Source organism: Hippopotamus amphibius, chromosome 4, assembly GCF_030028045.1.
Source record: "Hippopotamus amphibius kiboko isolate mHipAmp2 chromosome 4, mHipAmp2.hap2, whole genome shotgun sequence".
NCBI classification, from domain to species: Eukaryota; Metazoa; Chordata; class Mammalia; order Artiodactyla; family Hippopotamidae; genus Hippopotamus; species Hippopotamus amphibius.
The window spans coordinates 13,543,367-13,558,438 of NC_080189.1; the positions used below are offsets into that span (position 1 = coordinate 13,543,367).

Genomic DNA, 15,072 nt, shown 5'->3' on the forward strand with positions numbered 1-15,072 from the left:
AATCCTTTTCATACTCTTCCAAAAAAACAGAAGAGGAGGGAATTCTTCCAACCTAATTTTATGAGGCTAGCATTACCCTGATACCAAAACCAGACAAGGACAATACAAGAAAAGAAAATTAAAGGCCAATATTCCTGATGAACATAGGTGCAAAAACCCTCAACAAAATATTAGCAAACCAAATTCAACCATACATAAAAAGGATCCAACACGATAAATCAAGTAAGATTTATTCCCCAGATGCAAGGGTGGTTCATCACCTTCAAATCAGTCAATGTGATATGCCACGTTAACAAAATGAAGGATAAAAATCATATGATCATCTCACTAGATGCAAAAAAAGTATGTGATAAAATTTGACACTGATTTATGACAAAAACTCTCAACAGAGTGGGTACAGAGGGAACATACACCAACATAATAAAGACCATATATTACAAGACCACAGCTAACATCCTACTCACTGGTAAAAAGCTGAAGGCCTTTCCTCTACGATCTTGAACAAGAAAGATAAGGATGCTTACCCTCACCACTTTTACTCAACATAGTATTAGAAGTCTTAGCCACAGCAATTAGGCAAGAAAAAGAAATAAAGGCATCCAAATTGGAAAAGAAGTAAAACTATCATTATTTACAGATGGCATGACAGAACTGATAAACAAATTCAGTACAGTTGCAGGATACAAAATCAATACACAAAAACATGTGGCATTTCTATACACTAATAACAAACTATCAGAGAAATAAAGAAAACAATCCTTTTTACAACTGCATCAAAAATAAAATACTTAGGAATAAATTTAATCAAGGAAGTGAAATTGAAAACTGTAAGACATTAATGAAAGAAACTGAAAATGGCACAAATAAATGGGAATATATTCTGTGCCCCTGGATTAGAAACAATGATGTTCAAATGTTCATACTACCCAAAGCAATCTACAGATTCAATGCAATCCCTACCAAAATTCCAATGACATTTTTCAAAGAAAGAGAACAAATACCCTAAAATTTTATGGAACCATAAAAAAACCCAAAGCCAAAGCAATCATGAGAAAGAAGAAAAAACTGGAGGCATCACACTCCCTGATTTCAAACTATATTACAAAGCTATAATGATTAATACTGCATTGTACTGGCATAAAAACAGACACATAAATCAACGGAACAGAATACAGAGTCCAGAAATAAACCCACACATATATGGCCAATTAATTTATTACAAAGGAGCTGAGAATATACAATGGGGGAAAGGACAGTCTCTTCAATAAATGATGCTAGGAAAACTGGACAGTCACATGCAAAAGAATGAAACTAGACAACTTTTTACACCATACACAGATATTAACTCAAAATGGACTAAAGACTTGAATATAAGACCTGAAACAATAAAACTCAAATAAGAAAACATAGGGGGTAAGCTTTTTGACATAAGTCTTGGCAATGATTTTTCAATCTGACACCAAAAGCAAAAACAACAAAAGCAAAAATAAATAAGTGGAGCTATATCATACTAAAAAGCTTTTGTACAACAAAGGAAAACCATCAACAAAATGAAAAGGCAACCTACTGAATAGGAGAAAAATATTTGCAAATCCTATATCTGATAAGGGATTAATAACCAAAATATATAAAGAACTCATATAACTTAATAGAAAAAAAAAGCAATCCACTTGAAAAATGGGCAAAGCATAGGAATAGACATACTGATGGCCAATAGGTACATAAAAGGATGGCCAGCATCAATTATGAGAGAAAGTCAAATCAAAACCACAATGAAATAACACCTCACATCTATTAGAATGGCTATTATCAAAAAGACAAGAAAAAACAAGTGTTGTTGAGAATGTGGAGAAAAAGGAATCTTTGTGCACACTGGCGGGAATGTAAATTGGTGCAGCCACTACGGAAAACAGTTTGGAAGTTCCTCGAATTAAAAATAGAACTACCATGTGATTCAGCAATTTCAGTTCTAGGTATTTATTCAAAAAAAACAAAAACACTAACTCAAAAGTACATATATGCACCCCCATGTTCACTGCAGCATTATTTACAATAGCCAAGATGGAAATAACTTAAGTGTCCATTGACAGATGAATGGATAAAGAAACTGTGATGCACACACACCCACACACACACTCAGGAATATTATTCAGCCATAAAAAAGAATGAAATCTTGCCATCTGGGACGACACGGATGGACCCTGTGCTAAATGAAGTAAGTCAGAGGAAGACAAAGACTATATGATCTCTCTTATATGTGGAATCTAAAAAAACAAAAAACAACAAAGAAAACAAGCTCAAAAATGAGACAGAAAACAGATTAGTGGTTGACAGAGGCAGGGAGTAGGAGGTGGGAGGAATTTTTTTAATGCAATCTAACTATGTTTTTTGATCCAGCCTATATATATGCATCTACATCTATATCTATACAAATCCTGGATTCCTTCTTCTATCTATTCATTATAATTTTTGCATTTCTACCTAGGAGGTTCCTAACAGTGGGCTAAGCACTATACAGTATGGAAAGAGAATGAACAAGGCTGGATCATACAGTACTGGGCTAGGGAAGATGCATACCAATTAAAAGAAAAAGGAGAGAAAGAAACCAGGTCTCTTAAGAAAGGATACTATATTACAGTAGTAAGTGCATATCATAGTGACTTCCCCAGTCCTTCCCCAAAAAGGAAAAAAAAATAAAATAAAATAAAATAAAGCATCTAGATTGGGAGGTTGGGGAGAAGAGTAGAGAGAAAGAAAAAGAACAAGAGGAGAAAGGGCATTCTAGCTTAAGGGAGAGAAACAACACTACGTGACTACTGTACTGCATCCATGGGACCATTCCCAAATGTTTCTTAAGATGTCAGTGTTGCACGTGAGGATGCTACATCTGATGATGATGGCGACGATGATGGGAGATCCCATGCTGAAATAAGCTGCGAAATATAAAACTTGTTTGGTTTGGAACCGGTTATGTTTACTGCAGTTCTTCTTAGGATCTTTAATATGTTGGTGTACATTATAAATTCCCCAAAGGAGAAATACAACATACAGTTTTCCTGAGTTGTTAACTGTGTAGCCTTCTCTGGGATGACCTCTTGCATAAGTAATATTCCTTGGGGAAATGCTGTTCTTAAGCATGTAGCGGAGGCAAGAAGTGCTGAGATAAGCACTCGAGATTTCCTGACTGGTGCTCTAAAACCATTTTCCCTTTCTTCATGTAGGAGGAAGAATTTGGGGACTGTTCTGTTAAGATTCACTGAAAAGCCCTGTAACCTTAAGGTTCCACGGAATTGAGGTGCTATGTTCTAGCATGGGGTAGGAAAGGAGTGTGAAGCATGTGAAGAATCTAGAGGAGGAGATGGGCACAGAGCCCTCAGGATTCAGAAGAAGCCTGAGGGTCAGTAGTGGAGAGAGTGGTCCCAGTTGGAGGATACACAAGCACAGGAAAAATAAGCGAGATCAGCTGGACAGAGTGGAAGCCAACAGACAAAGCACCACTGTATCTTAGGCCACTGAAGGTCTGGGCAATAGTCAGATTATGAGATGGAGAGGTCAGAAAACAAGAACAGATACTGTACACACAGCCAGATCTTAGCAGCGAAGGAGACAAGCTGCTCCAAGTCAGAGGCTCCCCTGGACAGAGTAAATCCCTGTGGGGAAATGGCCTCATGCTCTGCAGAGGAAAATAACTAGGAGTGCTGTTTGGAAGAGAATTTAATGAACAGTGAAAAGAAAACAATCCTGGTCAACTAGATAGCTGCCCAGCCTAGGACTTTTAGGGATTCTAGATGAAGAAAAAGAAACAAGGTAAGAGAAGCTCCAGAGCAGCTCTAAGCAACATCCTATGAGAATGAGCAGAGCTGGGGCTTTAACAGAAAAAAAGCCTTGCAGTTAGCCAGGAATGAAAGACAGGGGCAAAGGGGGAGATTCTCACTCTCACCACCTCCCCTATCCTCCTCATCCGGTTCTGGGTGGAAAGACCAAAAAGAAAGAACGAGGAAGAATTCCCTAAATCTGTACACTAGTTACTTTAAAGTCACATTCAAGGCACTGTAGATGTCTACATGGGAAAACTGCCCTTTAAAAATCATGGGACAGGCCAAGACTGATCCCACCTGGACAAAGCAGTGAAGGAAAAAGCAATGGACCATAAGATAGATAACCCTTATTCTACTTCTGTCTCCAGCACAACTAGTCATATGATCAGATAACCTTTTTTAAAAATCTGTCCAATGAAGACACTAACACACATCTTGCCTCCCTCACTGAGTTAGAAATCCTAAGGAGATGCCAACTCACACTGTACATTGAAAATATAAAGCACTATTATAGCTTCCAAGGACTATTTCTTTTATCTTTGGAGAATCTTCAGTTACGTGTTATTGTGTTTCAGTTCGTTTTTTTAAAAGAAGAGGAATCTGGTATCAGGCTTCATCTATAATGCTTCTCACCATATTCTGAAAGCAATTTCCAGAAATAAAGAAAATTCAGCCTAGCTGGGTGCCGCAGAAACCACAGTAGAGGCTATTGTACTATGTTTTCTAGGAATTGATTTTAAAAGTCTTCTGCTTCCTGGGGTGTGTCACCAATATACAGAGCCTGTGGTACATTTGATACTGGTTTCATCAATTCACAGAATCAGTATATTTGAAAGGAAAAGATAAAGGAGACGAGACATTTAAATGCAAGCACAGTCAAGAATTTCCTGTTAAATCCTAATTACTCTGGAACGTATTACTTCTCACACATAAATAAGAGGCAGTAAATCACTCGGTTATTAAGAGGTTCACCCTGATTCACTCCTTTGATAGTAACAATATTTTAAAATAATATCTTCATTGATGCTGATCTGTAGTCTCTTTCCTAGGCTAACATTTCTGCCAGCACATTTTGTGAAAACGATTAAGCTTTATTAGATGCTAAAGAATCAATTGCAACTTAAGTCACTTTTATTCTAACCAACAAGGTCATGGTGGAGAGTCCAGATATCACAGCATAAAGCACAAAGGAAAATAAAAGACAAATGGGTTGCAAGCTCACGGGTTCATCAACCGTAAACATGCACATAGCAAATGCTACATAACAAAGAGAGACATTTTAGGACTGAAGTTTGGAATCATGACACAGTATGGAGCCTTCTTCCACAGATACTAGGGAACCTGGATGAATATGAAACATGCATAGCCTTTGGAGGACAACCTGAGTGTAGCTGGTACATTTTAAGGCTCAAACTGAATAAAGTATGCAGGATTCACTGTTTATAGGATTATTTGGCTTTATGACTCAGCCTTCTTAGGAATCTGCCTTTTCCAGGGGGAGAAAAAAGAAATTTAGATGAAGAAGGAATAGATACTTAACTACCATCAAGTAAGAATATCTTTTCCCCAGGAATTAAACCCTATTTAGAGAGAAGATTCTAATCAAGAATGAGGAATGGCAATTGGGTCTTCTTCCCTCCAAAGTTTTAATTTTGGTAAGATGCCGAACCAAAAAGCTTTTTACATGTGCAATGAACACCATTTTCACCCCTCACCCAGATTCACCACGGCAACATTTCCTCACATTAGCTCTACCTGTGTGTGTATAGCTTGTAGTACTGTTAAATCATTTGCAAATAAATTGCAAACTTATGACCTTTCACTCCTAAATACTTCAGCGTGTATCTCCTAAGAACAAAGAGATACGTAGACATGACCCCAATGCCATTCTCAAGAAATCTAACACTGGCATATAACATCTAATATATCATCCATATTAAAAATATCTCTGATATCTTTTATGATTGACACTATTTTTCATATTTCCAATCCGGGATCTCATTCTGGGCTTAATTATGATATTTCTTTAGTGTCCCTTCATCTTGAACAGACTATCTTCTTTGATTTCATGACACTGACATTTCTGAAGAAGCCAAATCAATGGCTGTTTTTAGAATGTCCTACAATTTGGATTTGATTCTTTTCTCACTATTAGATTCAGTTAGATTAAGATTAGTGTTTTGGGCAGGAAACTACACAGGTGATGTTGTATCCTTCTCAATATATCACATCAGGAAGCGGATAATGTCCATCTGTCCCATTACTGGCGATGCTGTTTGACCACTTGGTTAAGGTGGTGTATGCTAGATCTCTCTACTATAAAGGTATTTTTTTCCCTTTGTAATTATTAAGTAGTGTGCGATCTTTGAGACCGTGTGGATATTTGTTTCTCAACAACCTTCTAACAAATGTGTGTGGCTTCCATTGATGATGGCTGCTGGAATTAATTATTGCATTCGTGATTGCCAAATGGTAATTCTCTAACTCTGTTATACTGTATACACTTATAATTTGGCAATTCTTTTGTAATATAACTGTAGATTCATAGATTCATCATTTTGATTTAATGTATTACAATACATTAGCTTTACTCTTTTTGATGTTCAAACTGTCCCAAAATTGGCCAGCAGGATACCATCAGGCTGGCTTCTATGTCTTTTTGTGTTGTCTCCATTAGTTTTTGAGTAGTTCTTTGCCTTGTTCTTGTCCTGCCTCTGAAAGATATCTCTTCACGGAGTTCTGGGAAGTTTTATTAGGGAATGGCATTTAGAGACAAAATCTGCGTGCCAGGTACGCTCACTGTTGTTGGGTGTCACTGTTTTTAAGCCCCTTCAGTGGGCAGAGCCAGCAAATGTATTTCTAGAGTAATTCATGAGTTCATCTACAAATCAGTAAGAAAATGTTAGACAACCCAACAGAAAAATGGGAAGTTCTGCTCCTTTCTAGGATGTAGGAAGCAATAAAGAACATTGTTCCCACCCTAAAAATGAGAAAAAGACGGATAATCCACAGAATCATAAATTTTCTTAAGCCCATCAGAGAGCTGAGAATGTAAGACAACCAAGTAACCGGAATTCCAAAGACAAGGCCTCCAAAGGACAGATGAGTTATGAGAAAGGTTCCGCCTTTGGCAGAGCATGAGATCAAGAGGTGATCACCACACAAACAGGTGAGACGAAATCGGGTGCTGTCCTAAGTCTTTACATTTATTAGCTGTTTTAGTACTCAAAACCACCATGTAAGATAGAAAAATTACTTGTGGGCCAAAGGTAATCAACAGAGGAACTAAAAATACAACTATATTGAGAGGTGATATAGAGGACTTCCGATATATAAAAAGAGGCCAAGAGATAAGGTCCAAAACTGATAAACCAAAAAGTAGTACATATACATAAACTGAACTATACACCGAAAAATGGTTATGATGGTAAATTTCAGTTTTGTGGGGGTTTTTTTTACCGCTAGCATCATAAGCATACTAATTAGTGGTAACAACTAGGATAAACAGGTAAAGTTATTTTCTCTGGGGAGTTCTACTTCAGACAGGAAAGGATAAGAAGAGGGACTGTTGTTTTCATTATGATCTTATTTGAACTATTACATTTTATTTTTTTATTTTTTTTTTATTTTTTATTTTTTTGGCACACGGGCTTAGTTGCTCCGTGGCATGTGGGATCTTCCTGGAGCTGGGATCGAACCCATGACCTCTGCATTGGCAGGCGGATTCTTAACCACTGCGCCACCTAGGAAGCCCGACATTTTATTTTTTTAAATGTGTATTACTCTGTTAATTTTTTTCAAACTCTGATGAAAAGACCTTACCTTGATTTGCAAGACATCAAGTGGAACTGTCTCTCCTTTCACAATGGCAAGTGTAGCATCTGTAATATTTCTAAAAGACAACAAGAAGGAAATGATCATGTTGTGAAAAATAAGCAACAGCCCCCCCCCCAACACACACACACACACACACACACACACAGTCCTGCCCAGAGTACTAATAGTTGGGTCAGGAAAAAGACACATTCCTTCAAAATACTCCAAGGAAGCAGAACGAAGGAGTATAAAAGATAGTGGAAGGCTCTGATAGAGACTCAAAGAGAAGCCTTTGGCAAAGAGACAGAAGGCACCAATCATTTATTTACTTCACATTTATTGAGTTTCTACATTGTGTCTGACTCTTATCACTGGGAAATATGATAAATAATATAACATCTTTCATTCATTGTAAGAGAGTCAAGCACTTCAAAAACCATATTCCTTTTTACTCTAATAACCTGAAGGGTAACTAAAGAACAGGATTTGTTGGAGTTATCTTGGCAAAATATAATGAATCCCCAAAATATACACGTTAACACCAAAGCTCGGATTACATTCTAGGTTCCCTAGGAAGCAGGTTGAAACTTAAGAAATAGCCTACTTTTCTTTCTCATATTTCTCTATCAACATATCTTTATCCCATTTTTCCCTCCAACACAGATGCTATCTTGGAAGTAGGTAGCAGTTTAGAAAACAAGATTCAATTTAGGAGAAAGCAAGACACATGATCACCAGTTTAGATTAATTTGATACAAATGTATTAATTTCGAAAGACATTATTAGAAAGACTCCTAAAGCAGGTACATGCTCTCAGTAGTACCTAGCACATTAAGAGGCTTAAGAAGGGCTTTTGAGAGGCTGACCTTTAAAAAATGTTCCAACTGAAAAATGCCTTTTTATATTAATTTTTTTTTCAAAATTGCTTGGCAGAAGATGGTTAAAATGCAACCTTAAATTTATCATTCCCCAGCAATAATTGAAAGTTCTAAATAAAGCAGCACTGTAGCACGGAACAGCTGTTTTTTAGGATTATTTATCTGTAACATGCCAAATTCAAAAATTCCCTTTTCTTCTGTAGTAATTATGGTACAACAAATCTTGACAGCAATGCAAAAAGCAAAGCCGTGTTTTTTTAAATAGCCTCAGGCATCTGCCATGTTAAGAGGTCTACAAAATTCTGAACCCAGGGCAGGCTGACTTAATTACCTAAGAGCCCTGCGGCATGCTTATAAATTAAGTTTTATAAATCTTTAAATTATAAATAGAAGCAGCAACAACATTAGTTTAACTACAGAGAAAATCAGCTCCCCCCAAAACTGAAGGCTATCTAAGACCTTGAGGGCGGCCACACTGCAGACACTGGCTTTTGGACAGATGAGGCATTCTCCAAGGGACGTGGCCTACCTCTGTATCACAGGCATATTTGGTAATGCCAGCAAGCAGTTCAAATAATCTATCCTGACGGGGGAAAGACGAGCTATCTAAAGGAATCAGGATGCAAACCAGGTAGGATTGGTCTCTGATAGGCAAAAACGCTGGATACATTGTTTGTCATATTTATTGCCCCTCAGAAATTCTGAACTGGGGAAAAAATATGGCAAACTGAAATGCCACGTTAGGCTGAAGGATGACTGGTAAAGAGCTGAACGCTCCCTATTAGATTTAGGCTTGAAGCATGAGAGCTGTTTTAATAAAGGCCTGATATATGCCCACATTTATGCCTAGCGTTTGATATATGGACCAACGTTTTTATTTAAAAAAAAATTGTTAAAAGATATAAGATGACTCCTAAAAATACAACAGCAAAAATAAATCCACAAAACCAGCCTATTCAAAATCCCAAAGCACAACAGGACAGTCACACACAAAAAGAATGAAACTGGACCACTAGCTTACACCATACACAAAGATCAACTCAAAATGGATTAAAAAATTAAATGTAATAAAACCTGAAACCATAAAACTCCTAGAAGAAAACACAGAGGGTATGCTTCTTGACATAAGACTTGGCAATGACTTTTGAATTTGACACCAAAAGCAAAAGCAACAAAAGCAAAAATAAATAAGTGGGGCTATATCATACTAAAAACTTTCTGTGCAGCAAAGAAAGCCATGAACAAAAGGAAAAAGCAACCTACTGAAAGGGAAAAAGTATTTGCAAATCGTATATCTGGTAAATGGTTAATATCCAAAATATATAAAGATCTCATACAATTCAACAGAAAAAAAAAATCCACTTGAAAAATGGGCAGATGATTGGAATAGAAATTTTTCCAAAGAAGACATACAGATGGCCAACAGGTACATGAAAAGATGCCCAGCATCATTAACTGCCAGGGAAATGCAAATCAAAACACAATGAGATATCACCTCACACCTGTTAGAATGGCTGTTATCAAAAAGATAAATAACAAATGCTGTAGAGGATGTGGAGAGAAGGGAACCCTCATGCACGGATGGTGGGAATGTAAATTAGTGCAACCACTGGGGAAAGCAGTATGGAGAGCTCGCAAAGAATTAAAAATAGAACTACCACATGATCTAGCAATTCCACTTCTGGGTATTTATCTGAATAAAATGAAAACACTAACTCAAAAGATATATGCACCATGTTTGTTGCAGGATTACTTACAACAGCTAAGATATGGAAACAAGCTAAGTGTCCATTGACAGAAGAATGGATAAAGAAAATATATATATGTTATATACCTGTGCACACACACATATACTGGAGTATTATTCTACAAGTCAGTCAGAGAAAAAGACAAATACTGTATGGTATCACTTATATGTGGGTGGTATCTTTTAAAAAAAAATAAACAAGTTCACATATCATACACAGAACAAATTGATGGCTGTCAGAGGTGGGATGTGGAAGGTGGGTAAAATGGGTGAAAGGAGTAAAAGTTATAAAACAAGAAAGTCATGGGGATGGAATGCATAGCATGGCAACTAATTTAATAATACTGTATCGCATGTTTGAAAGTTTTTGAGAGTATATCTTAAAAGTTCTCACACAAGGAAAAAAAGTTCTGTAACTATAACTATTGCATGGTGACAAATGTTAACTATACTTCTTGTGGTGGTGTACAAGTATTGAATTATTGTGTTGTACACCTGAAACAAATATAATATTGTATGTCAATTATATCTCAATTTAAAATAAAAATCCCAAAGTAAGAAAGAAAACCCAAAACAAAACAATCACCTGAGTATTATTATTGTTAATGATTCTAGAAGGTAATAACCAGAAATGTCTTGAGAAGATTTCAATTCATTCATTTAACAAACAGTATTTACTGACCTCCCCAATGTGTCACAAAACTTAAAGATCAGTAACTGACAATGAGAGACAGAAAATGATTTGTTCACGATTATATTTTTAATCACTGTCAAAGCCATGACTCAAATTCAAGATTCCCATCTTCTTGAAAGACCAGATCTTTGTTTACATAATGCTCTCGAAAGAAAAGAGCAATAACAACAATTTGCCTGACTCCTGAAGACACCGTTAGACCCACAGCAATTTAATGTAACGTCAGGGCTGCACGACTTTCTCTGTCCACCTCATCCATACTGCCTTCTACTTTAGGCATTCCCTAAAGGATGTAACTGTATTTGGTTGTTTCAGCTACTTACACTATCGAGGTAATGGAGCCACGGCTGCTGGCTCAGTCTCCACAGGGGACTTGCTATTTGTCATCACGCAGACTTGAAGCAAACAAATGATCACTGCAAATCTGTCTTCACCAGAGACTCTCACAACACAAAAGCATACAAACAGTATGCTTGGATCAGTAAAGCGATCTTCATAAGTGACAAAAGGACCTCAGTATTCATCTCCATACCTGACCTGGGGACTTAATATTAGATCACTAGAGTCCCACAACCCAACAGAGAAACTTCCCAATCAACCAAACACTTGAACTCTGATCTCTTCCTCTTAACGATGTGAGGCTTCAGGCTATCAAAACCAAAAAGAAAATTATATCACACGTGATTTCTCCATTCCCAGGCTCACTCACCCACAAATGCTACCATCCCACATTGACAACCTACTGGACTTTGTTTCCACTTTCGGCAAAGAGTGTCTGACTCAAACTACTGGTCTGGCCCAGTGGGATAAATCCAATGGGAATCTTACTGAAGGTAGCCTGGGGGAAAGAAAACAAGAAGAAAGTTTTATTGTTATGGTCAGAAAATGTGGTTGATTAGAGAGGCAAAGGTGTGTCCATTATGACAAAGTAACTGACCCTGGGCCTGTTTCCCTGTCTTCCTTCCCACACCCCTAGACCAGCAATCATGTAATACTGAGGAAGCAGTTTGTAGAACAAGGCAGTTCATGAAAACAACATAACTTCAAATTTGGAAGGAATATTTGGGTGCTCACTAATGGCAACTGGTTGAAAGAAATTTGGTTAAGAAAATGAGGGTCTTAGATATTAGATAAATGCATGATTGTGACAGACTGTATTATGTTGCCACACTATTTGACAAAGTTGCAGATAAAATTCAAATAAAAATGTCTAACATTTGTACAGTGACTGAGGACAGGTGAAAGTGCCTTATAAACTATCTCAAGCATAAACAAGGCTAAGAGAATAAGCAAGGTCAAGTAGCAGAAGAACCGCATAGCAGACGACTTAATTAAATGCCGCAAATAGACACTGTAAGGTTCCTAAAGACTATTTTGAGCTCAGTCTATTACCAAAAATAGTAGATTTGGGAATGGTCTTCTGGGAATGATCTTCTTTCTTGCTGTTACTTATAAACTACTTTAAATTATTGTAGAGAAGTGGATACAATAATCTCATAAACACTCATGTACCCAAGACCCAGATTTAACAAATATTACGTTTTGCCAGGGTTGCTTCAGAGTTTTAAGAAATAAAGTGATGCAGATACAATTCAAGTCCCTTCTCATCCTACTCCCCTTTCCCTTCCCAGAGGGAACCACAATCGTGAGGTTGCTGTGATTCCCTTCCATCCACCTTCTTATCCTCTCACTACATAGTTTAGGCGTCTATTAACAGTATCTTTGTTTTCTGAATTTTAAAACCTTATAGAAAAGCTTAACATACTTTGGCAACCTGCCTTTTTTTATTGAATAGTTTTTAGATTTACTATGTAGATATTTGTAAAGCTAGTTCATTCATTTTAACTGCTGTATGGCTTCCAATATATGAATCTACCACAATTTATCAATGAAGGACTCCTTTGAAGAAAAGATTCCATAGGGAAATTTTATATTTTAAATAACTCTTGGTAAAAGCCATCGGATACCCTACATTTCCAAAGCAGAAAAGTCCACCACTGGTTAGTAAAAATGTTCTATGACACAGGCAGAAGTACTTTATTTTCTAAAATCTGAGGAAGCACAACTTGTGCCCACCTTAAAACATAAAAAGGGGAGAAAGAGTAAAAGAAAGAAATAGAGATAAAAAGAATGGGAAAGTAACAGTCAAAATGCAATTATTCTTATTTTAAAGCTCACCTCATCTGCTCTTCGAAGAACTCCAGTAATAACCTACAAATGTTTTAAAAAATTATTATAAGCAACTCATATTTCCTTTATCATAAAAGAATTGGATTCAATTTTCATGGACCACAAACTTGTTCCTGTTTTCTTCCCAGAAACTATGTCAAAAGATGTATCGGCTCTTAAAACACAAATTATTCTCCAAAAAGATCAGAGCTAAATTAGATTTTATTCTTTGCCTACGATCAATAGTACTATAAAAGCTAAGATAAAATAATTATAAAACCTCCACATTATTTTAGCAAAATTATGTTTTAAGTCCTATAAGACAGATATACATGTGTGGTACACATCAATTATACTAAAGATCCTAGTTTGCTACTATGAAGTATACATATTGGAAAAAACCAGCACTTTGCTACACTCAGAGAGAAGGCTGCTCTCAATAAATGTTTCTTATCGATGAATACAAAGGGGGACTGTATTCCCTCTATAAAAAGACATTTTTAATTTGAATTTTTACATAATTTATTTTTTATTTTTAAACTATAACACACGTCCTGTAAAAACTGAAAAAATACCTGAAGAAACAATACTTTTTCATAAACCCACCAGGCATCATTAGTCAGTTGTTTATATTTTGCTATATTTCCCTCTAATTCTTTTTTTTAACCAGGGCATGTTTTTATGACTAGATTATACCAGATATACAATTTGATATCTTTCTTAAAAACATTTTGTAAAGTTAAGGCTAATGCCATTCTTCTCCTGCACCTCCTGCCTCACTGAGTTTTGGGATTAAATGGGGCTGTCATGAGGTCCACTTCATCCTTTGTTGACATGCTATTGTTCACACCTCATTAAAAAGCCATAAAAACAATCACAAGATCATTTGCACAGCCTTTTTAAAAGAAGCTTACTAAGGCTCACATGGTTGCTAAGTCAAATGCAGGACAGTGCTCTGTCTGCTGTTAGCTCCTGATCCCTGAACACCGATGAAACCATCAAATAGAGGCAAAAGGCAATGAGAAATGTGAAGTACGAATGTGAATTATGGTTCACAGGATGGGGTGACTGAGTGGGAGGGGCACCTCCACTGGGTTCTTTAGGGGTTTCCAATACATAAAGAAGGTACTAGTCTATTGCCCTGGAAAACAAGAGCGTTTCCAGGGCCGTATACTTACTGTCCTTATTGGATCAAAGCAAGCATTAAGGAAATGGAATTGTAGAACAAAGGCAACGCATACATGAGAACACTTAGACCTCTGCCTCTAAATGTACCATCAGGAGATAACACTACATGGGATGGAAATGAGAGAATGGACAGAAGCATTTTTTAAAAAGGGAACCATTATTTAAGTCTATTTTATAAGAAAACTTCTCATAATTGAAACAAGGATTCCCTAACAAACAGGGCTACTTCATAAGCATCTTCAAAATATAAAAAGTGTTTCATACCCAGCACCATTTTGTACCTTGTTTTATTCTGTTTTATCCAACTTAAACTTGATAAAACAAAAATCCTTCTATGTGCTGGGTATAGAATTTATACAAAGCAATGAAATAAAAGTGCATGAGAAAAATGTAATGCTATGCGTGTTTCAGAGCGAAAAAATCTTAAAAAGAATGCATTACAAAGAAATAATTTCCTTAAATTATAACCACGTTACACCACTGCTCTAAGATCTAATTTCTATTTTCCTCACTTTCAAAATGGTTTCAAACAGAAAAGTAGCCATACCTCTTGCAAAGTCCCATCTCCTCCAGCAACAATGATCACATCTGTGTTTTCCATCAGCTCCAGGAGTTTCTTGGCTTGGCCCTCATAATCTGTCTGCGATACAAAAGAAGCCTTTGGTAAATTCACCATCCTAGAGGCACAAGCCCAAAGGTCTAAAAATATGGGATACTTCCTTTCAAGTTTTACACTGAATCTTTTCTTAAATTCTACGTAAT

General features: G+C 36.6%; 1 protein-coding gene across 2 annotated transcripts in view; it reads right to left on the reverse strand.

The window, feature by feature from the left end:
* AGK (acylglycerol kinase) overlaps positions 1 to 15,072 on the reverse strand; it is a 78,902-nt gene that overhangs the window by 20,671 nt on the left and 43,159 nt on the right. For both annotated transcript variants that reach the window (XM_057730601.1, XM_057730602.1), the window contains exons 6-9: positions 14,858 to 14,950; positions 13,132 to 13,164; positions 11,697 to 11,791; positions 7,641 to 7,710 (exon numbers count right to left, since the gene is read on the reverse strand). In XM_057730601.1, coding sequence (XP_057586584.1) covers positions 7,641 to 7,710; positions 11,697 to 11,791; positions 13,132 to 13,164; positions 14,858 to 14,950 — 291 coding nt within the window. The remainder of the gene's footprint in view (positions 1 to 7,640; positions 7,711 to 11,696; positions 11,792 to 13,131; positions 13,165 to 14,857; positions 14,951 to 15,072) is intronic.